The 24,468-nt window shown below is 40.7% G+C and overlaps 1 protein-coding gene and 1 pseudogene across 1 annotated transcript; one reads left to right on the top strand and one right to left on the bottom strand.

Moving 5' to 3' along the window:
* Positions 1-2,271: 2,271 nt before the first annotated feature.
* Positions 2,272-9,940, bottom strand: LOC144512285 (NXPE family member 3-like; annotated as a pseudogene).
* A 3,829-nt stretch (positions 9,941-13,769) lies between these two features.
* krr1 (KRR1 small subunit processome component homolog) lies at positions 13,770-24,423 on the top strand. Its single transcript, XM_078281618.1, has 10 exons — positions 13,770-13,877; positions 14,778-14,953; positions 16,046-16,180; positions 18,940-19,065; positions 19,506-19,589; positions 20,378-20,434; positions 21,579-21,749; positions 23,379-23,456; positions 23,703-23,799; positions 23,906-24,423. The coding sequence occupies exons 1-10, from the start codon at positions 13,802-13,804 to the stop codon at positions 24,058-24,060; spliced, it is 1,155 nt and encodes a 384-aa protein (XP_078137744.1). The 5' UTR covers positions 13,770-13,801; the 3' UTR covers positions 24,061-24,423.
* Positions 24,424-24,468: the final 45 nt, after the last annotated feature.

The following is a 24,468-nucleotide window of genomic DNA, read 5'->3' as shown; positions in this document are numbered from 1 at the left end:
AGTATAGAAGGACTATGAATGGATTATAGGCCATTGTGGCACGCCTACACTTGGTCTTCAGTCAGCCTAAACCGACCTGCTGCTGCAGCCTGTTCACCTGAATTGCCGTGTAGCCAGGTAAGCAAATGTGCATTTCCTGGGATGGTGAAGGCATGACCAGCCCTACTCTGCCTCTGATTGGCTAGTACTCGTTGCCTTGGTTGGTTGGATTGGCTAGGTTTAGCCATGAGGAGTGAGATTGTTAGGGTAAGAATACCAGGGTAATCCAATCATAGGTAGAGTAGCGTGGGACATGACTTCACCTTCCTAGGCAACACAAATATGAACTTTATAAGGGCAATCTTGTGTTTACAGCTTGTTGCATTGCCCCATATAGGCTGGAAAACTACCTGTCTGCTGGTAATTTAACCCTTACTCCTTTGTAAATCCTTGTTTGTTGGAGTTTTAATGGTGCACGTTCTCGATTCAACTCGGATTATTAGGAACACCTGTTAAATTTCTCGTTAATGCAATTATCTAATCATCCAATCACATCGCAGTTGCTTCAATGCATTAAGGGATGTGATCCTGGTAAAGACAATCTCCTGAACTCCAAACTGAATGTCAGAATGGGAAAAGAAAGGTGATCTAAGCAACTTTGAGCGTGGTGTGGTTGTTGGTGCCAGACGGGCTGGTCCGAGTATTTCACAAAATGCTCAGTTACTGGGATTTTCACTCTATTTCTAGGGTTTACAAAGAATGGTCTGAAAAAGGAAAAACCTCTAGTATGCTGTGGTCTTGTGGGCGAAAATGCCTTGTTGATGCTAGAGGTCAGAGGAGAATGGGCCGACTGATTCGAGCTGATAGAACAACTTTGACTCGTTACAACCGAGGTATACAGCAAAGCATTTGACGCCACAACACGCACAACCTCGAGGTGTGTGTGTGCATGCGCGCCCTTTGCAGTAGCTTCAACTAGTGAAACAGCAGAGGCTGCAGAGCTCACAGTCCATAAAACACTGGCCAATCAGAGCAGACTGGGCTTTTTCGGGAGGGGGGCTTAAAGAGACGGGTTCATGTGCTCATACGTGGGGTGAATGCAGCTGCCATGGTCAGTATGAGGAAAAAAAAATTTTAAGCATGTAAACTTGTTCTAGTAGAAACACAAACTACAAAATACTATTTATCTATCTATAATTATATAATAGTTGCCCTTTTAAGGGTATCTGCTTTTTGTTAAGTGGTGTAGTGTACGTGATACCCATGAGAAAAGGTCAAGAATTTCCATATACTGTTGTGGAAAGTCTCTTTGGTGTTTGGTAATGAAGCTGGAATTTTTGTCTGACACACTGGAGTTATGTTTTCTTCTCGTGCAAGTAGGACAAAGTTTAACAGAGTGTCAAGCAGTCTGAGACAGTGCATCAGGGAAACACAGAAAATTCAGGGTTTTATGGGTGAGCATGCAGGGGGAGGGATTGTATTCTTGTCGACTCAGCAATTCAGTTCCAATGGCTCCTTTTAGACGTCTTCTGAGGGGCGTACAGGCACCTCCTTTTCGCTGACTCTACACTCTGTACACTTGCTGATTCTGCTAATTTTCTGCTTAGTCTTCACTGCTCCTGGCCATTGGCCCTTTGACAGGTACTGCCTAGTGTGTCGGCGAGAGGCAGAAGAAGCTATGATTTCCTTTTAAGATAGGAGTACTTTATAATGCATCCCTATAACTGATATAGAAAACAGTAAATATAGTATAAAAGTAAATGCATATAAAATGATGAGAAAATTAAAAAAAACGTGCAGTAATGGATAACTTATAAAAGAGAGATCACATCAGTATGACAGATACAAACTTTCCACTACAATACCTACTTACAATAGCGCGAGAATACGTAACGTTTTGGACCCCTGTCTGTGTTGCAAGTCACCTAGGAACAACTACACAGTTGCTTGGCGGTCATTCTTCGTGCAAACATGAAATTAACTATTGTAAATCACTGAAGTAGATATGAAACGGTAGCTAACTCAAACTACACTCTTTTTTTCGTAAGCCTGACCCTAAAGCTACTGCAGCCGACGGTTACGTTACAGAAAACGCACAATGTAATTAAAAGTAACTAGACATTAAGTTCAACTTCAAACAACCATTATATATACATACCTTCAAGAAAACTACTCCTCACTTCATATGACTATTCCAGTTGGATTTTACTTTTATTTCCCAGGTTTTGTAGATACAAAATAAAGAGAATTGCAACAAGAGTTGCTCCTCCTCTCCCCCCAACAAACGCACATCTAGCCGCCCTTTTGATAACACGTGTAGGACAAGATAACAATCATATTCTCAATAATGGGAGGTGGTGGATGGATGTGGTGGGCAAGGACCATCTCCCAGGCATCGATCAGATGAACGTTCAGTCCTCTGAACATGGTTCTGAGCACCTTATAACACTGCAGCGAGTGCCAGTCGCTGTTAATTAGCGCAAAAAAGAAGTGTCAAGTCTCTGGGGGTCCCGGTCCGGATGACGACCAGCGTGCCTGGAGCCCTATCCAGCAGCCGCACCACCGCCCTGCGGATGCGCTGCAGCCGCCAGATGTAGATCTGCATGGGGTAAGTGCCAAAGTGAGCCCACATGTCAAAAACTACAACAGTGTTGGTGCCTCTGATTAAGCCATCTATTTCATTGGCAATGTAACGAAGCTCGCTGGTTAGGACAGGAACACTCATGTTAGGAGGAGGGTGGAAGCGGAATGTCATCAAGATGTTTGCATAGTCCAAGGCTATGAAAGGTCCGGTTTGCCCCGGGCTGCGCAGGTCAAACACCGTAAGACCTAAAAATATGACGGAACAGATTCAGCTGCAGTGTGAACAAAATCAAACTGTTGCCATAAATCCCTGTTGATGAGCTACCTGGTAGTGCTGCGGTGAGGAATTCAAAAAACTGCCTGACAGTGGAGTCACCATACATGTGGCCCACCTTGCCTTTCAGACACTGACTGATAGCAGATGCGTTGAATTGACAAACTGTGGTACCACCTAGTGCTTGCCAAACACCCTGGTAGTAATAGCCAGAGGGTCCAACCTTGACAATGCTGCTCTCCACCTCTGGTTGACCTGAGAGGAGGATAAAGGATGGGGTTATTTAGGCTGGTGGACCAAAGAGAAACGAGGAAAAGTCAGCGCTCGGCTTCAATCTGCAATGTTAAAAACCTTGGAGGATTTCAAAAACACATTAAGACTTAATAAGTTACTAATACTATCACCTTATATTAAGGGTTAAAGGACGTATGTGTTGTATTGGAAAAACGTGTCCATTCCTTTTTATTTTTATAAAGTGTTAAGTTCTTTACAAAAGTTTTTTTCTCTGCCCATTTTACTTTCATTGTCTGTAGCACATTCAGTATTGAATTATTATAATTGGCAGTTAAAATGGTAAAAATCATGCTTTACCTTGCTTTTTTGGAAACACGGTGACACTGGCAGGTCCTGAAGCCCGTATGTACACTTTCAAGTTGACACCACTGAAGAAAAGCATGCATTAGACAGTATCTCTTAACACAAACCAAAACATTATCAACAGAACTACAAGAAAGGAGGACAAAAATCTTGCACTGCATTTTGTGACCCCAGCAACTTTACTATTTTGGTTAGTCTTGTCGCTTTCGTCAATATATTTTATAAGATGCAGCAGGCATCTGTTTTCTTCATCAGCTCCAATTGTGCACTACCTATTACTAATCAGCAGACAGACAAAGTTAGTAACTAGCTAGTAAACAGCATAACATTTAAAAGCTACAGTAGACAGGCATCCCCCCCCCCTGGAGTTGGTGGAGACCAAACTAGTGCTGAAAATTACTGTAATGTTGATACATGTATACTGGATGTAAATAAGCCACTGTGTGATAACACTTTAGTCATTAACTTTATAAGGTTATATGTCAAGTGGCAAATAGTAATTAGTGTGTATCTAAATGTGGGCCTGTTTTGACCTGATTTTTAAGTGCCCATATTATGAAAAAAAATCACTTTTTCTAGGATTTGGGGTGTTATTTTGTGTCTCTGGTGCTTCCACATGCATACAAACTTGGGGAAAAAAAAACATCCATGCTGTGTTGAGTGAGATGTGGGTTTCTGAATGTATCCTGTCTTCAGTCTCCGGGTGAAACATTGGAATATTTCACCCACCACCCTCTCCCTTCGGAGCATACGTATCATTCGCGCTCTCAAATCACCCACAATCCTATGCACGGCAGGCTTTGCCGGCTTGTTAAAAAATTAAAACGATGGCGGAGTTGGAGCTGCATCGCTGTCAGCGCAATAATCATTTAAATGAAAGTATCTTTAGTGTTTGCCATACATTTTTTTTATCACCCTTAATGTGTGACATAAATGTAAAGCTTAATGCTGCTACAAATTGCTATAATAATTAGGTCGATTAGGCATTACGGGGCTGCTTTTGAAAAGTACAGAATGGTCAGTGTTTAGACAGGCGGCTACTAACAGTCAATGAGCACAGACATCAATGAGTATGCTGATGCTGTATCCAGTTATATCTATAAATGCATGGAGGATGTCTGTCACTAAAAACATCACAGTCGGAGCAAATGAGAAACCATGGATGACAGCTGAGGTGCGATCCCTGTTGAAAGAAAACGCTGCTTTTAAATCGGGTGATGAGGTTGCCCTTAGGTCTGCTCGTACAAATCTAAACGAAAGCCATCAGAGTGACAAAGAGCCCATGGTCAAACACAAAAACACTAGGAGACTGTGGAAGGGAATTCAGTCTGCCACAGACTATAAACCTACTCCCCTGTCCTGTAATGACAACCCTGAGTTCCTGAATGATCTCAATAACCACATTGGCCGGTTTGATGCACTGAACAACACACCAGCAGTGAAGGCCACCCCTCACCATGATGAACAGGTGCTGAGCCTTGACCCGGAGGATGTCCTTAAAACCCTGAGGAAAATGAACCCCAGAAAAGCTGCAGGACCAGACAGAATACCTGGCCAAGTGTTAAAGCAGTGTCTGGAACAACTCTCTGTGCCATCCTGCTATAAAACCTCAGCCATCATCCCTGTGCCAAAAAAATCTTCCATTACCTGCTTAAATGACTACCGCCCAATAGCATTAACCCCGCTAATTATGAAGTGTTTTTAAAGACTGGTCAAGGAACACATTACCTCCATCTTGCCCGCATCATTTGACCCGCTTCAATTTGCATACCGCCCAAACCGCTCAACTGAAGATGCAATAGCCACTGCACTACATCTGAGCCTGGAACACCTGGAGGGAAGGAATACATGGGTCCGGATGCTGTTCATTGATTTCAGTTCGGCGTTTAACACCATAATCCCTCAGCATCTGGTTAACAAACTTGGCCCACTGGGGATGAACACACCCCTTCAGAACTGGATTCTTGATTTCCTGACTAACGGGCCTCAGGTTGTACGAGTGGGGGCAAACTTTTCATCCACCACCTCATTGAGTACTGGCTCACCCCAGGGGTGCGTCTTGAGCCCTCTGCTATACACCCTTATGACCCATGACTGCTGTGCAAAATTCGAAACCAATCACATTATTAAATATGCTGATGACAAAAACCAAAGAGTTGGTGATCGACTTTAGGAGGAATCGGCCTATGCACATACCTGTGGAGCACATGAGGTTTCTAGGAGTCCATATGTCTAACCACCTGACCTGGTCCCTGCATACCTCCTCCCTCATCAAAAAAGCCACATCTCCCTCTGGCATGAGAGCAGCAGCGCCTCAGAGAAAAGGGCCCTGAGGAGGGTGGTGAGGTCAGCTGAGAGGACCATTGGGGTAACGCTGCCACCTATTGAGAATTTGGAATTCAGCCTTTCAAGGGCTAACAAAATCATCAAGGACTCTACACACCCCTGCCACAGTTTGTTCTCTCCTACTGCACTAGTAACTCCAAATTGATAGTTAAGTGTACTTCATTAAGTCACTTAATTGGCTCTCTTTTCTTGATGTTTTCAAGGGGTGCCCCACAAGAGGTGACTTAATACACAAGCACCACCGAGAGAGGGCTCGCGGAGTCCCTAAAAGAGGGGTTGATCCCAACGGCGAGGACACCGAAGCAAGCAGGCCTGGCTCCGGAACGTGAATTAAAACAGCGGCATGGTGAGTCAGTTCAATACAGCACAACCCCTCTCAAGTAGGAAATTATACACTCATCCAGGCAAGCACAGGTCTCATTCTTATGCTAAATGCAAACACAGCTAGGCTAGCTGTGTGCTCTTTGTGGTACGAGCCCAGGTTAGGTTAGCTGTGTAACGGTACACATTGCTATAAGAATGTGGTCACATGTAGCCCAGACCACCTCTGAATCTTAGCAGGTCTGAAGGCATCATCAATGCATCCTATGGGTATTACACCTTATCTTGTACGTAGAGCTGTCCACTTGTGATCCAGTCACTCAAATTAGATTTTAATACCAGGTCAAAAAGGGACCGTAATGTTATTGACCACATCCAAAATAAAATATATGAATTCACAATAAAACAAAAATGAATCATAGCAAATACAATGTTCCTAATGAAAGTCAACTCATATAATTCCGACTGATTAGTTTGATTAGTTTTATCTTTAAAACTTTCACATCTTTAGATTCAATCTTAACTGCCTGTAGTTACAAACTTTTGAAACTTCCCACCAAGGAGATGTATGTATTTATTAGAAGTCACTCAAAATCCCACTCCAGTCTCTCTGCTCCCTCACCTTTGAAAGAGCTTCTCCTCGTTGGCCCTGAGGTTTTGTTTGTAGTATCCCATTTCGTGGTTGATCCTGGTATCACAGCTCAGGTTCTTCGGCTTGTAGCAGAACCAAGGCCTGCCTGTACGGAGGTCAGTGTGGTTGCACTGCGGCTGCTGGGTTGGACGTAGGCAGACGTTACACATGGTAGTTACAGAGATTGAGCATGAGCGGAAGAGGCTCTTGAAGCCAATCCTGTCAGGTTCTTCACTCTTCAGCCTCTTCAGCACCGTGATAGCCTCACTAGGGTGAGCCAGCATCACCTAGATAGAGACGATGGTTAGAGAACCAGAGTTAAAAGCACATGTAAAATATGTGTTAAAAGTGCATGTAAAAAGCACATCTCCTCAACAATTTAGCCCTTTTACTTTCCAACTTGAGCTTTGCAGAGGCGATAGAAGATTGAGAGATTTGTGAGGACCTCTTTGAACCTTGTGAAGCCTCAGATTTAAAACGCTGTCGTGAGGCGTAATCTTTAAGTTACCACACAGAGACACACCCACCAAACGAGAGAGAACCTATCTCAAAGCCATTTCAAACCATTCCGGGGAAACGTGTCTTTCAACCAGGAAACCGAGAGCCAGGCATTTCCCATCATGCCCTGGGTCTTGCAGTCGATGGAAAGCAATTGCAGCGCCTGGCTCTAAAAGATGCCCCCGCCTTGATCTAATGAGGTAATCGTTGCCCACGTGTGTATGACGTCAGAGCAAGTCAGGATCAAGTCAGACACAAATATAACCTCCCCAATTAATTGAAATTATTACATTATACAATGCACAATATTTATCCCACTAACATTAGTTTTTCAAGATTTGTGGCTGTTGACAATAAATGTGAATTTTGTAAAATTGAAGAAAGATGTAATTCTATACGATAACAAACGATACATCACAAAACAAAAAATCCAGCTTTTAGTCACTTTAGAATTAAATTTCAGAATTATTTTGAGTCTATCCAAATTATTAATAATGAAGTGTTTTTACAGCTGATGTACTATAAGTTTTTTTTATGGAAATTTGATTGCATATCCCACCTTTCAATTTCTTTTACTGTACTTAGGTTATGTCATCATTATATGTGGTTGTAATGCTTATGGTATGGAAATGACTGCCTTATTTATGTATTTTTTAAGCAAGATGCCAAACTGTTATACAGTTGTTTGTATCACATTAAATTTGCAAATAAAGTTGTTTAAAAAAAAAAAAAAAAAAAAAAAAACCTAAACACTAACTAAATCTAACCAGCATGCATTGGGCTGAGATCCCCGGTGATTGATTTTGCGCATGCCTGGATCATCTCGAACTGGCCTAATGTTTGCATATTGTTACTTGTCTCGATACAAAAACACAGTTCCGTCGATCGGCCCTCACAGGTTGCAGGTTTTTTGACGAAATAAAGGTTTCAGACAACATATTTGTTTCTGTTTTTGTCCTTTTAGAATGCATGGTGCTGAAACGGTCTCATATCAATTTGAAACTCGTGAAACAGAATGCACATATAAATGCAAAGTGATTTGTGTCTGTAAACGTAATGCACAAATGAATGCGGAGTGATCTATATCTGTAAATCATTGTATACGTGCCTCTAATTTTTATTTTTTGGCATTACAGCCATCTACTGGAGAGCGCTGGATTGTCACTTGAGACGCAAGTTGTTTGGAACACAGGGCTCAGAAAAACCACCAGAAGGATCAACACAAATAGGTTTTCAAATATATTTCCATTTGGAAAAATACTGAGTTCATTTACAAATGATGAAATAAGAGTTACAAATTAGAGGAATGGACACAGATACACATTCACAGATAGGAATCGCTCTGTATGGAAGTAAATCTGTTTCATCGGATTTTGAATTTCTAGCACTCAATATTTATGCATTACAAAGCCAACAAATATTTTGTCTGCTATTTCATCACTAAATTCATTTTTGAGACTTTTTTTTTTACGCGAGAAATCAACTGTGTAGAGTTTGAATATGGGCAGTTTTACAAAAATTGATTGCAAATTGCACATTTGCTCCGACGTTGTCGGACTTGAGAAGCTCCAGTCTGACGTGACAGCCAGCTGGTGGCGGCCGCGATCACTCGCCCGCCCGCCGGCCGACCAGTGATGTCTTAAACCCCGCTGTCAGCTGGAGGTCTCTCAATAGACTCATGGACTAGTTTGTCTCCTCAATCGTTTTTTTTAATTTATGAACTTAGAAAAATAAAGGTGAAAATTTGTTGTTGAAATATGCATAAATATTCAGTGCTAGAAATTCAATGTCTTTTTAATATCAAAATCCAATGAAACAGATTTACTTCCATAGCTCTGCTTTTATTTGTGCATTGTTTAACGAATTTAAGTCACAAATTAGAGGCGAGGATACAACACAGATTTACAAATCACTTTGCATTTATTTGTGCGTTGTGTGTCACAGGTTTCTAATATGAGACGTTTTTAGCACCATATGGGAGCTGTTGGAGTACTCCTTCCCAGAGTAAAGAGAATACAGCAGAGTAGCTGCCATTCAGATGATCCACCACCTGTCCAGCCACACCTGCACCAAGCTTCGGGTTGTGCAGCCGGGCGAGTAACAAGTCTCCCCCAGACTTCTTGGGAGGGCCCTGGAAATCAGACGTATTGATCCTAACCTCCAGCTGATCCCCTACGTGCCACTGTCCTCTCCCCCTCCCCCCATGGTGAAGGTGCTGTGAGCTGGGTCACTGGTCTGCTCCAGGATAAGAGGAGCTGGCAATAGTGGAGTTTCAGGCCAAGCAATGGAGTCTAGTAGGAGGCGTTCCTCCACAGCGTCCTTAGGGGACAGTGGCTGGAAGGTGCAGAAGCCCCGATGCACGTCAGGGACAGTGGAAACTCTCGGGGAGATGATGATGGCGTTCACCTCACGCTGAAACTGGCTGGGGGTCTACAGAGAGATGGTGACAAATGCACTAAAAGCTAATTAACTAAACAAAGCAAAAATCTATTCACATTGAACACACATTTGAAAACAATAGAGTGAAAATTGACTAAAATTAAACATTTCAAATAGGATCAACCCTTCAAGTGATTCTACTAAAACCAAGTTCTCACCTCCAGGACCTCCATGTTACGTAGCACAAGGATTAAAACAGCCACAGCCAGAAAGAGGAAGATGACGCTGTACTTCTTTCTTATACAAGCTCTGGCCTTCATGAGTGTCTTCATCTATGGCTGCAGCTTAGCACCGTGAGCACTGCCTCCAGTACTGGTTAAAAAAATGAATACAAAAACAATGGGGTGCTGCACTCTGCAAAGGTGACCGAAAAAGAAACACAAATATCTGTTTTCATTCTTACTACACAGATCAAAGATGCTCGTCTCCTGCTAATTAGTTAATTATACTGGAAAAAGTTATGGAAAAAATATATTTATATTATATGTATTTATTTTAGCATTCGGATTTTTTTTTTTTCAATGAAAATGTTCAAATTATTTCCTTTATGTTCATGTCAGTCGTGTTTTTCAGTGTGTTTTTTTTCTTTCTCTTTTTTTTAAGTCAAGGAGAGTGTGATTTCTACTACATACATATTGATGATGATACCGGTTGCAGATTTACCATTAGAATTTCAGAAACAAAGGGACCTTTTCTTTTCAGGCTTCAGAGTCTCCTGTTAGCTTTGTTACACCTGTTAGGGCAGGACTAATGACAGATTAATCATTCTTATTGCTAGAAAGAACCGTGACACGGCTCTCTCCTGCAAATCAAAAGGTGGAGGAATCTGTTTTTACGCTAAAGATGTATTACTATAAATAAAGTATGTAAAGTAGAAAATCAGCCCTACATTTACTTAAATAAAGAGTGGTTGCAAATTGAATGCATGGTTTTATGAACTGATCATATGTTTTTTACTATGTAAATCTTAATCAACAAAGTATCCGTAACAATAGTTATAGTAAATGTACTGGAGTACAATGTAGACTACTTCCTTGTAAAATGTAGTTGTATAAAGTTGCATAAAATGGAAGTAGTAAAAGTAAAATACAAGTACCTCAAAAGTATACGCATGTACATTAAAAAGGTTAGTGGCAACATTTTCACGATGTCTATAAAATGAAACTTTAAATATACTTTAAGCTTTATTTTTAATGCGTCTTACCTCAGCAGAGATTTCTTGTGATTTAATCTTCGTGTGATGCTGCACCCAATCTTCCAGTTTGTTCTCTTTGTTTGACTTTGAGTTAATTAATTTTAGGGCAGCGACGACTGACAGCATGAATCCTCGTCATAGCTGAAATAGACAAGAGTATTTCATCTGGTTGATGCCTCGTCTTCTTAAACACTAATGCGCCAAAACCCAATATAGTGAGTTTCTTTTACAGGCACAGCTGCTAATAAAATATAAAATCAAAGACAAAAAACAATTGTTTGTACATGTAATAAGAATATGTACCATCTGTTTGATTGAGAAATGTTTAAGGCGTTATCAGAGGGCTGGGTTGTTGACATTATGGTTGCTTACCAAAAATATTAGGGATGGAACTTATAACAGGCTGTGGAGAAAGCATGCAACAGGTTCTTTATTATTGTTTGTGTGTAAATAGTTCAACTGCGCTAAGGGAGGTGGTTCTCTGCTTACATTTCAACCCCACTTTAAATTTAATATGTACTTAGTGTATTTTAATATTTAGGTAAAATGACCTCTCAAAGAGCAAAGGTGTCGCTTTCACTGGATGCTGAAGCAGTCGGCTCACTCAAAGACGGAGTCAATTTCCAGAAAAACCCAGAAGACGGAAAATGTTACATCATATACAAGACCAGCAATGACCTTAAAGCATGCAAGAACCAATGTAAACACCAGGGAGGCTTGTTCATCAAGGACATTGAAGACCTGAATGGAAGGTGAGATCATTCTGGCAGAAGCACACAGCAGAGATAATAAAGGCACCTTTCATTATAACTGACAGGCTGCTCTGCTCCCACAGGACTGTTAAATGCACTAAACACAACTGGAAGTTAAACGTGTCAACAATGAAATATGTGAATCCACCTGACAGCTTCTTGCAGGATGAGCTGGGTGAGTTCCATTTGTCTTAAATTTCTTTTGAGTCTGTAACAAATATTTTAATGTGTGTTACTAATTTCATTATTGCTGACAACACAGATTTTGAGGTAGTGGTCTTTGCTGCTTTATAGCTCAAACTAAGTTTAAAAACTAACTAATGTAAACCCAGTATGAAATATTTACTCTTCTTTAACCGTCTTAACATTTATTTATGTATTAAAAACACCCAAATATAAATAATCAACGGTTTTGTTTGAACTACCCATTTTGTCGACAGTAGTTCTTCCTGTTACAGAAACCACACGCGACTAACAGTGAGTAGCCTACACTTCACATTAAGTTAAACTTCAAACTATTAAATACGTACTTAAAAAAAATACTCCTCATTTCATAATGTTCTTCCAGTTGGATTTTACATATAGGTTTTGTTTACATCAAGAAATTTAATTTGCCCACTTCTCATCAACCAAAAGCACAGCCCAGTTATTATATCGTACAAAATACTCTTAATTATGTAAACAAGAGTATCTTGTTTAAATAATATGTATACTGTGATAAACTGTCTTCATACAGTCTGGTTCTGTTCTCTGGAGCCATTAAACACACATCTCATGAGGAAGATCAATATGAGGCTCTTAAGGTAAAGGTAGATATGATTTCATATTGAGGCTGTTATTTTAATTTCCATCCTGTGCTTGTACATAAGCACAGTGGTTCCCAAAGTGGGGTCCAGGGACCCCCCAGGGGTCCTTGAGTGGGTTCCAGGGGGTTTCCAGCAAAAAGGAAAATAGTTATTTTTACTATAATTCCATCGATAAGTAACATAATTACAGAATGTGTGGTCATGGGTTTTATACACTTCCTGTAGTAAAAAATGCTGTCATCTGTGGGACCCCAATTGGGGGATCCATGCCTAATTTGTGTCAGTTTAGGGTCCTTGATGTGAAAAAGTTTGGAAACCTCTGCATTAGCAGCTATGGCACCATGTCCATCACAATCTTCCATTTTCCAGTGGTGACATCTTGTTTTTTAGAACCTGCCATACTGGAAAGGTGTGCAGCAACGTCAGACTTTGAGGGTCACCTGAAAAATAGAAAAAGCACTCAGGCTGGAAGTGACTGCAGCTGAGACTTCATCTATGCTCTGTAAAGTTGTGTTGTCAGGATTGTCATGGCCTTGTGCCTGCGTCGGTTTTTCAGCTGGATGTCGGGAGTTGTGGTGCCCTTTAGCCGAGACTTGGCTGGCTCCTGGACTGCCGTTGCCATTTAACCGGGTGACTCTTTTTCTGACAGCCACATTCTGCTTCATGATAATTCATTGAAAGTTCAATGATTCATAATTCAAGTTTGAGGAACTGATGGGATTACATTTCACTGTAACTGTAGGCCTACATTGTATGACTTTCATGTGACAAATACAATTGATGATTTACCTTACAGTGTCAATACAATAGAATAATAAAACAAGGCACTGAGGCCACATTCATTTAGGTTCCTGCTCATATGGCGATTCTAATGAGAGAGTGGACACACTAGCCAAATGGCTGTTTAAAAAAAGAAAACGGATGCACATATTAGTCTCTACAAATCAGAAGGGGAATCAAAGAGTGGCAGTAGCACTGGAATTAGGACATAAGTGGGAGACACTAGAAACGATAGAAAAGAGGGGGAAATGACACTGGGAATAGTTTGAATATAAAGAGGTGCGAGTGTGCATCTGTAGAGCATTCTGCTTGCTAGTTGTAGGACATTTGTATCAGAGAGAGAGAACATGATGGGGGAAAAAATAAAAAAATTAGAGCCAACAGGAGCAGAAGTAAAAAAAACATACTGGAGTGAGGTGGAAGTGAACAAGGCAGAAGGTGTTGATTTGGCTTCAGAGAAAAGGACTGATGAGGAAAATCTGACATACCGAGCGGTGTAGGAGTTAACTAATTCCAGAGGATGGCAGTAATGCAACACTAAGGAGGCAAGCTGCCGGTAAACTCCAAACAAGAAGAAGAAGCCGGTTTCCTCCAACAACAATGGCGTCCTCCACGTCGGGAGACGGCGTGAGTGAAGCACAAACAGGGAAAAAATCCAAAAAGACTCAAAGCCTAGGTATGTAATGGATGCTGGCGAGTTAGGCATCATTATTTTATTAGCAGCGACCCATTCACTGTAAAGCGGATCTGAATTTGCTCGTCTAATTGGCCTGTTTACATCTGTCAGTTGCAATGCACGCATGAAATAACGTTAGCTTTAAGCTAACAAGTGAGCTGTCGTGTGTTGCAAACATTTGCTGCTTCTTTTATTTTAATTTTAAACTTTACCCTCTTTGGCTTCGTTTTGAGTTCACCCTAAGGGAAACAACAGGAACGTAACATTTTAGATTAACGTTATGTAATGTTATTAGTATTATTTTTTTGTGTAAACGTTTCCAGAACAGTTACTGTAACTTACAGCATGCCCGAATCAATGCAGTAGCCTAACGCTAACGTTTAAAACTCAGCACAGACGTTAACGTTATCCCTGTGTTCTTTGCTTGTACATGGATAAACTGTCAATACTCTTGCAATGCCCAGACATTGCAAACGCGCAGGTTGTTGCATATTACTAGTAGGCCTAATTCATGTTTCCTTTCACCTTGCAATGTCGCTAAGTAAAATAATTCATAAAGTTTGATTTTGTTTTAATGAAACATCCCTTTTGGATAGAAGCTCCCGTTAGCTACCATCAACCACTGTAACGTGGGACCCTTCGTCGTTTAATCTTTTTTCTGTGCGTTTTTGTCAGAAAGCTGTAACTGCATTGTACCAAACATACTGTGGGCTCTGGACTAACTGCCATATAAACACAGATTCACTCTTTAAACAACCAAAGTACAGTACACCAGGGTGCTGGATTTGTGCATTGGTGTGTTGGACACGTGAAATTATGGAGAAGATGGACAGGGTCGAGTCGTATGGGCGAGAAAACGGTTGTCAAACCCTCCATGGTTCTCCTGTCTGTGTCATGCAGTGGATGAATCTGAACTACTGGCTGTTCCTGATGGATGGAAAGAGCCGTCTTTCACCAAAGATGACAACCCCCGTGGTCTTCTGGAGGAGAGCAGCTTTGCAACCCTCTTCCCCAAATACAGAGAAGCCTACCTGAAGGAGTGCTGGCCGCTTGTGGAGAAGGCTTTAGGAGAGTCGGTAAGTTCACCTAGTCAGCTCAAGCTTTGAAAACAGACTACAGCATATCTTAATCAGAATTCGTTTTATTGGACCACATACGTTTGCTTGCACAAGGAAATTGATTTCATTGGTCCCTTACATAGATCCACATGCATGCGAATAAAACTGTAAAAAAAAAAAAAAAAAAGACTAAAAGGAAATCAGACTATTTCATGATTTCCTCTTAATGTTTCCATTTGTATTAGCCACTGTATTAAGCTTGATTGTTAAGCATGCTCTTAAATTCTACATGTCTATATTTGAAAGCAACAGATTCTACCTAGAGTTGTGACAGTTTACAAAAGTTGTGGATAAACTTGGCGATAACGACAGATCTTTTACTTTTGGACTCTCGATGCAATCATTAAGCTTTGAAGAGTTGGACTATGCAGCCCAAGGTGCTAAAAATAATTTTATTATCATTTTTGACAGAAAATGAATTAGAGAGGACACAACTAACATTTTGGGATAAAAGCGTGTGGACTTTCCTGGGGAAAAAACCTAAATATTTTTATATTTTTGTTAGTTACAGAGTTTATTTCTGTTTCCCCCTGTTTGCCAACACCTAGAAGAACACTTTTCAAAAGCCCAAAGGAATAGTCGTTATTGTTCTTTGTGATTTCAATACATTGAACATTTCATTTCCGTTTTTAGTCTTTTCTTTTGTCTTTATAGTCATATAACAATTTATACATTTATGTGGCATCCGTGCAGCATGCATATCCTGATAGCCCAGGTTCTCCTGAAAGAAATGTCTATAACTTGATTGTGTATAACAGGGTTGAGGTTATACAAGCATTATTACACAGGGAGACCAGGCGAACCAAAGATGGGGAGAAATGACTTAGACCTCAGAGTGTTAAAAACATGTAATTAAAAGTAATATGGATTTAAAAGCCTGTACTTGACCTCCCACTATGCACATGATTGTAAGCTTGAAGCTAGCTGGATTGCTTAACTACCTTCAGGCCTAGTCAGGCTGAATTGCAGCCCTGTGCTATGTGGTTTAGTTTTGGTTTAGGCACCTGGTGGTTGTCCCGTTGTGTAACAAGGATCTTTTGTTCTTTTCAGAACATCAAAGCCACTCTGGATCTGATAGAAGGAAGCATCACAGTTTGCACCACTAAGAAAACGTATGACCCTTACGCCATCGTGAGAGCCAGAGATCTCATTAAGCTGCTGGCCAGGAGTGTCCCATTCGAACAGGTAATGATCACGGGGCACTGCTGTCATGTAGGGTTGGGGTCTGCACTGTCTGTCTCGCCCACCCCAAAAAGAATGTTTTTGCAGCACATGACATTAGGGATGGGTCTCCAGACCCGGTTCCAAATTTCTCAAAACCCGAAAATCAATAAGGGTCGAGCTTATCGATGCTGCTATCGAGACTAGTGGATCATAGAACGTTATGTCTAAAAATAGATATGTGCGCAAACTGGAAAGATTGACGAGCACAGTGTGTGCGTAAAAACCATAGATAAAGACTAGCCTCCCCACTGCAAATCATTCAAAACATATTTGGACCGGCTACCGAGAGCACCGCTCTGTGGGCCGCTTCATCAGCTCGTTAAAACAAAAACGGCGACCGGAGACAGAAGAATAAAAGCAATAATAGTTGCAATAATAGTTCTGTTAAGATATTGTCATCTAGTCTTTCCACCAAATAATCAAAGTATCGATAATGGTATCGATAAAGACTCGGATCATTAGGCAGTCTCAAAAATGGTATCAGTATTAATAAAAATGAACGATCCCCATAGGGTTGGGTACCGAGCTAGGTACTTTTTTGGGTACCGACCGAATTACATCGGTACTACCGAGGATCGATTCACTTTAAATCTTTAAACGGTGCCAAATTTCGGTACCGGACAGCAAGTAAGCGCAAGCTTATCTGTCCTCTCTGCATATTGACAGAGAGCGGAGCTCCAACACACACACAGAGGTGCGGATGGGGGAAAAACTCGAGCAAATGTCGGCTCTGCAGTTTTGTTGAAGTCAGAGTGAGAGACGGAAATGCCGGTAAAGTGGTTTCAAGTGTGGTTACAGTTTTTCAAAACTTCACGCAGACAGCGTTTGCTGTGATATGATATTAATGGAGAGGCGAAAGCGGTCATGGTGCTGTTGACGTTACACTTCCTATGAGACAAGCAGGCACAACAGTGTTTTCTATGCCCTGGGGACTGACTGACAGGCTGAGGTTGTAAGGCAAGGCAACTTTACTTCTACAGCTCCTTTCAGCAACAAGGTGATTCAAAGTGCTTTACATGAAACATTAAAGAGCAATTAAAAACGGTCATGATGAAAATAAAACAGACTAAAAAAGAATAATATACAAATAGAGAACGAAAGTTACAGTGAGTAAGAAATGAATAATTATTCAAGTTAATAGGTTGTAGGGACGGGTTTTATTTTAGTTTTTGTTTAATTTCTTTAGAGTGTAAAATATTCTAAATAAATAACATTATGTTCTAAGTAAATAGGACGAATAGGTTTGGAATTATTTTTACAACTGAAATCATTTTTTTTGTAATTATAGAGGGAAAGTACCCAAAAAAAAGGGTACCGGAACCGAATTTCAAGTATTGGTACCGATACAAATGTGAACGGTACCCAACCCTAGATCCCCATCCCTACATGACATATGGAGATTTAGTTTCTGAAGGTGTTTTTGCTTTTAGAAACTTGTGATGCTTGGTAAAGGCAGTACCAACTAGAGATGCACCGATTCCAACTTCCAACACATTTTAGCCGATTCAGATTTCATTTTTTTCTAACCACTTTACAGCACACACACTTATTTTCTATCTTTTCTTTAATAGAAAATGTTACATTTTGCATAGAACATAGAAAATGTTTTAAATAGATAATTGATCGCTATAAAATACAACTATATAAATGACTCCTGGTGTGGGAAATTCACACACATCTAAAGTGCAATGTTATGGAAGAACCATTTCCTTCTTTTCACAGCCAATATCCAACTAAAAAAAACTAAACTTCTGTATGTATGAAAACAGGTAATGGCAATAAAATAATATATAAATAAATAAAAATAAATATAGCCTTAATGCAGTATAAAGATATTTCTCAAAACACACACACAGGCCTGTTTGAACGTCAACAGTAACGTTACCTGAAAACAGCGTGTAGTTCCTTTTTTAGCAAGTTTGCTTTATGTGTCATTGTGCATAAATATGAACAATGCCGTTGCTGTCAACAGGCTTATCTGCTAACGTTAGCTACCGGCGGTTACCTCGGAACAATCCAGCCAATAGACGGTACCCTAGAGTGCCGTTACCTGAAACAGATGATTTAACGTCACCGCTCATTTTACAGTTTAACAACAAAACAAAACTCTTTAAATAGTACTACATTTTTAATGTTGGTTTTGAGCGGTATGCATCTCCACTAACCTGGAAAGTGTAAACAGTAACGTGTCGGAGGACTACAGCGTCTCTTTTTTTTTTTGTTTTTTTGTTTGTTTACAGCGTCTCAGGTCAGTGTGCCCAACGCTATTTTCCGATAAACTGTAGCTGTCATATTTCACGGGACCCACGTGAGTGCGATTTTCATGTTCCAGTTTTTCAGCCTCAGAGGGGAGAGAGAGAGCGGCTGACTGTTCGAGTCGTGTATAATTACGACTGTATGACATTTCATAAACGGCTGATGGAGCAGCAGTGCGCCGCTGCTACATGCATATAGCGGAAACCCTGCATGTGCACGTGTGGTGTTGCTGTTGCGCGATGTAAATCATGCAGCGCCCGAGTGCATTTGACCGGCATAAAATCGGCATATGTCAGACTGACCGGCAGGTCTCCGGTCATGGCCGATGACGTGAAAATCAGCCAATTCCGGTCGCCGGCCGGTCAATCGGTGCATTTCTAGTACCAACACAACAGCTGAGCTGATGCAGAGTTCTGATTATTAGGTTGTTTTGTTTCCCTGTTCATACTGTTTTTCGCTACCAGGCGGTGCGGATATTACAGGATGACATGGCGTGTGACATCATCAAAATCGGGACCTTGGTGAGGAACAGGGAGCGGTTTGTGAAGCGAAGACAGCGGCTGATTGGCCCCAAGGGCTCCACTCTAAAAGTGAGTCCAACACCAATGTCCAGCTTTCATCCAACACATCTCATACCTGCTGGGAAGCACCACTTATCTCCGAGATACTTTTTTTTTCATCGATGGTGATTGTTAAAATGTTTGACTGCTACCTCAAGTAACTTACTCTCATAACAAGGCTCATGGCTAGGCCCCCCTGAACATTATACTCTAAAACTCAGTCTTAAATTGTAAACCTGTGTAATATGAGGAGGGTAAAGTCTGAGTGTTGTGTTGCTTACCGAGTATGCTCACTGGACATGGTCTGTGTCTATGGTTGCTATGTTTGCACTTGGAGATAAACGTAACTAGGTGGCAGCTTTGATTCTAATAAGCCACGTGTGTTTGTGTCGTTCTTACTGTTAACAGAGTTGTTCTTGTAAAGTCATGAGTTACATGCTTTACGTTGCTTTCCTGTCCCTTTTCTCCAGGCATTGGAGTTGTTGACCAACTGCTACGTGATGGTGCAGGGCAACACGGTGTCGGCCCTGGGGCCCTTCAACGGTCTGAAGGAGGTTAGAACTTCACAGAGCCTCTGTCTGTTCACAGGAGTCTACTGTTAAATATGAAAGATGGAGAAACTGACAACTGTGACAAAACAGCTAATAGAAAATGTCTTGGGACTTTTGGCCGTGCCGAGCCAAAACATGTCTTGCTGATTTGCCGAGCTGCGACTGCGCTGGGCCATCTGCAAAGTACGTCCAAAGCGGGTTGCGGTGGTGTCTTGCAAACTGGCCCAGCGCAGTCGCAGCTCGGCACGCTATAAGTGATGAAGGAAATGCAAATCAATGACCCCTTTTCCCCTCCTTCAAATGTTGAGAGACTCAACCTAACTCGTGTCTGTGCTGGAGACCAGAGAACAAGATGTTTTTAATTGCCTCTGTAAACAGCTCTCAATATTTTTGCTGCTTCTAACTAAAACCAAGTGTGTTGGAAAAACCCTTGTCATTACAATGATGTTATCACTGTCCTCTCACCTTTCAGCCAATTACACGCCCCCTGTCTCTTAAGCAAGAAAGCTCAACAACTGCTACCAGACTTAGCCAGTTAGCTCCCGTAAAGCAAGAGCCTAACTTTAACGTTCTTGCTCTAGCTAAGTGTGGTAGTAGTTAATCTTTCTTGCTTAAGAGAGGCGGGCGGGTACGTGAATGTTAGGGGGATGCAATAACATTTCATAATATTGATTTGAGTTTTAAATATCTGTTTCACAATTATTACATTTTTCTCTGTAATTATAAAATTAGAATATCATTTTACACAAAGAGAAAATGTAGAAGCATTTTTTTTTTCTTCTATTGTTCAGGTACGCAAAGTGGTGATGGACACAATGAAGAACATTCATCCCATCTACAACATCAAGGTACGTTCAAACTGCTGACAGAAACATCAATAACATAATATAATGATGTTATATTAATGATAATAATATCAAAAACAATAGTACTTGATAGATTTAAATGTTTGGACAGACTGCAATCATGCCCAATGAAGATGCTTTCCATCCTTGTTCTTGATCTCCTGACTGAAATGATTCTCTCTGGGTTTGTACGCTAAGGCTGGCACAACTTGGAGCTGAGGGCATGAAAGAGCCACAGATGCTCTGCAGCACTCATTTGGTTCATACTGTAGACTAACTAATTGTAATAGTAACAATTGTTGTATGTATCCTAATCTAATAACTTGTTTAATACAAGTAACAGCCAGAGTTTTTCATGTGGGATTACTATTCTTGGAAACAGAGTGAACGTCCCCTTCAAACAGCTGAGCTGCTGGGATAAGAGCCTTAAAGCAGGCACGCTGTTTCACTCTGTACTAAGATGTTGCTCGTCTTTATTAGATGACATCACAAGCTCAAGGTTTTCCTATACACTTCTGGCCTACATCTAATGTGTGGATTCATCTATCTCTTTATTTAATGGCAAAAACCAAAGTGCTTGGCTTTATTACTGGCAGCGGTTGTTGTTTTCTGCCCTGAACTCTTTCATCATGACTTGAGATGTAATAACCATTCATTGCATACATGCAACGTTTCTCATTGTGTTCCTAGCAAGAAGTGCTAAAAAAAATAATAATAATAATGGTTAATAAGTTAAGTTTTCATAAGCTAATGTCACTAGCATTCTCAGCATTTGCTGTGGTTCCACCTACAGCTGCCTTCAAATTAAAATACAGCTTTTTATGAAACGCATGCAGGAAGTGATGTTAGTATCAACTGTAGATTTGTCTGTAGCTTATTGCAGCAAATGATTAGTGCAGAAATCAAAGAATTAGGGCTCTTGCTGTGTCAATACTGATAAATGAGACATAATATGCATTGACCATTTACATGGTACCACACCTGAATGAATGGGTGGAAACTATATACATATATGCACTGGTAATAAAGACATTTTAGTGCAGACAGGATGTATGAAGTGACCGTACATCACCAAAATACACATTTTTGTTACTTTTACACCACCCACCACCCCCATTCCATATTTTCTGGCAACTGGAACCATCAGACACTGATGATCAAACGTGAGCTGTCCAAAGACCCCGATCTGAGGATGCAGAGCTGGGAACGCTTCCTGCCCAAGTTCCGCCACAAGAACCTGGCCAAGCGCAGGGAGCCCAAGAAGAAGAGTGTGAAGAAGGAGTACACGCCATTCCCTCCAGCACAGCCAGAGAGCACGGTCAGACATTTGCTTGAAAACCCATTTATTTTTAACATTTATGGTTGAATAACTGCCTCTATCTTGTCTATGGAGAACACCGTAACATTAGTTTACTTTGCTGAAGATAACATGTAGCATTTTGCATGTAGGCACACTTGCTCATACGGCATTGTCTTATATTATAAACCGATAGTGGTGCTAAAACGATACTTTTAAAAGGAAATAAAGGCCTAAAATGGCAACAAAAAAAAAAATCTTTAAATGTAATAATAACTTATAACAACTCAGGGACAGCTAAATTGCTGTTAAAACGACAAAAATATCCACTGGACAGGAATAGGGTATTTTCCAATAACGTTGAATACACCACGAGGCTTACTAGTTTCAAGTAAACACAAAGTCTGTGTTGTTTTTCCGACAACGGCAGGTACACACTGCTTAACGTCCCGCTGTTGGAATCCTCTACAGTGAAATACAGTCACACTTTTACACCGTTAAGCATTTTAACCGTGTTTAAGCCAGTTACTAGCGGTAACGTTAGGCTAACGTTATCTGCTGTCAAGTGTAGTGTTAACTAGCGCCACATTCAGTGTTGCTTCTGTTGCTTCGAGCGTCCGTTTTGGAGCACCAGAGAGAAGCACAGAAGGCATTTAATTGGCACCGATATCCACGTTGCTATTTGGTAGGGCTACTCGATTATGGAAAGAATCATAATCACGATTATTTTGGTCAATATTGAAATCACGATTATTTTTCATGTTTACTCATTGACTTTTGGAAAGACGTAATTATTTTCACTGATTTGTTTAACAGTGAAACGGTTAAACAAATCAACAGTGAAAACACCTTAAACTGTGAAATTTCCCTCTAATACTTTTCCCGTTTGAGCTTTTCTTTCTCCATTCAGAACACAAGACAAAATAAGAGTTGACTTGCAAAATGTAATGTGCAAAATAATCGTTTTTTCTCAATTTCTCTGTTTTTGGGATTGTTGGTAGCAGAAATCATAATCACGATTTAAAATCAAATAATTGCACAACCCTACTATTTGGACTAGAGGATGGATACCCGAACCGAGCCCGTCGGGACTCAACGGTACCCAGCATCATTTAGAAATGATGTTCGGGTCGAGCTCGGTCACATCACCGCAATAAGGCATTGAACATTTTAAATTAAACAGCTTGTTAACGTGCGCTTGTTGCTCCGTGTGTGCTGATGTGATGCCTTCCTACATTTGCTTAATAAAAGCGGGCTTTCCACACAAACAAATGTAGGCCTACATGTGTCATTAGTATGAGGAAAAAAAACGAGATTTTAACCGGTTCGGGCTCAGACATAAATATCTTAATGCCTGACGGGCTCGGGTCGGGTTCGGTTACTGCTCTCGCCCGATCTGCACGCTAATGGATAGCAGTTGTTTAGGCACCGGTGCCATATTAGCACCGGGTTTCGGTACCCAACCCTAATTATAATAAAACTACGCTAAAGGCACCTATTTTAAAGGTCTTTCTGATAAATAATGTTAACGTAAACTAACAACAGAAACGGGAATGTTTCTCCTTTGTTTGAACCCTGTTATTGAGACTAATATGCACATTTAGACTGAGATTTATTTTATTTTGATTCTCTGTGGATTATCTTTTGTAGGTTGACAAGGAGCTGGCCACAGGAGAATTCTTCCTGCGTGAAAGTGTTAAAAAGAGAAAGAAGATGGAAGAAATCAAAGTGAGTACTGAGTGGATTCATCTCCTGCTGGCTGCTGTGCCTGTTCAGTGATATTACTGTAATAAAGTCCAGCTGTTTTAAAAGCCTCTGTCCTTCTATTGCTTAGTTACAGTTTCATTGAAAGGCAGCTAGATTAGCATGAGAGTCTCTGTAAAAATCTGCAGAAACTCACCCTAAAATAGTTAAGAGTTGCATCATATTCTAAGAACTGCCAATTATGTGACTGTCATTGTTCCTCTTTCTCAGGTGAAACAAGCGGAGGCACTGACCAAGAAGCAGGAAGAGCGGAACAAAGCTTTCATTCCTCCTAAAGAAAAGCCTTTAATGAAGAAAACCACAAAAGGTAGAAATAGGGCAAACAATATTTACCTGAGAACAAAGCAAATATGTTTAAACCTGTTCACTATAAAGGCCAACTAACCTCTATCCTGCCCTTATTTCTGTCACAGCTCCTACAGAAGGCAAGCTGGACATCGAAGCCATCAAGGAGAAAGTGAAAAAAGCCAAAACCAAGAAACTGGGGGCTCCACCAGTGAACCCAGGTCCCCCCACCAGCAGCACCACTGGCAAAAAGAAGAAGAGCAAAACAAAAAACAAAGGCTAACCACAGACTTAGACCATCATAGTTGTAATGTATACTCCATGATATGGTATTTGTTGGACAGTCCTATTGGACAGATTAAGGACTCTTTCAGGAAGATGGGACGTCAGACATACAGTGTGTGTGCTTGGATCAAAAATGAATTCCATCACAAACTCATGGATGTTTTTATTGAACTTTTTGTTGTGAGGATTTCCTGTTCATAATACCTAGTATAATCTTCTATCTGAAGACCAATTCTCAGTCAGTATGGTCAGTATTTATACATTTCAAAAGAAATTGTTCTGTCCTTAAGGCGTGTCCAGGAGGAGGCCGACCCAATCTGATGGAAATGTCAAATTAAAGGAAGATTTTTAACACCCTGGATCTTATATCTGTAGGTTTGCCTTAATTCTTTTTGATCATGAAAAC

The sequence above is a fragment of the Sander vitreus genome, chromosome 23, assembly GCF_031162955.1.
Source record: "Sander vitreus isolate 19-12246 chromosome 23, sanVit1, whole genome shotgun sequence".
NCBI lineage: Eukaryota > Metazoa > Chordata > Actinopteri > Perciformes > Percidae > Sander > Sander vitreus.
This window is presented reverse-complemented; position numbering and strand designations above follow the sequence as displayed.

Bases quoted from the DNA above. Each gene is read 5' to 3' on its own strand.
- krr1 (XM_078281618.1), top strand. From the start codon at position 13,802: ATGGCGTCCTCCACGTCGGGAGACGGCGTGAGTGAAGCACAAACAGGG. The intron at 19,066-19,505 runs GTGAGTCCAACA...CCTTTTCTCCAG, and splicing joins CCAAGGGCTCCACTCTAAAA to GCATTGGAGTTGTTGACCAA. The intron at 20,435-21,578 runs GTACGTTCAAAC...TGGAACCATCAG, and splicing joins ATCCCATCTACAACATCAAG to ACACTGATGATCAAACGTGA.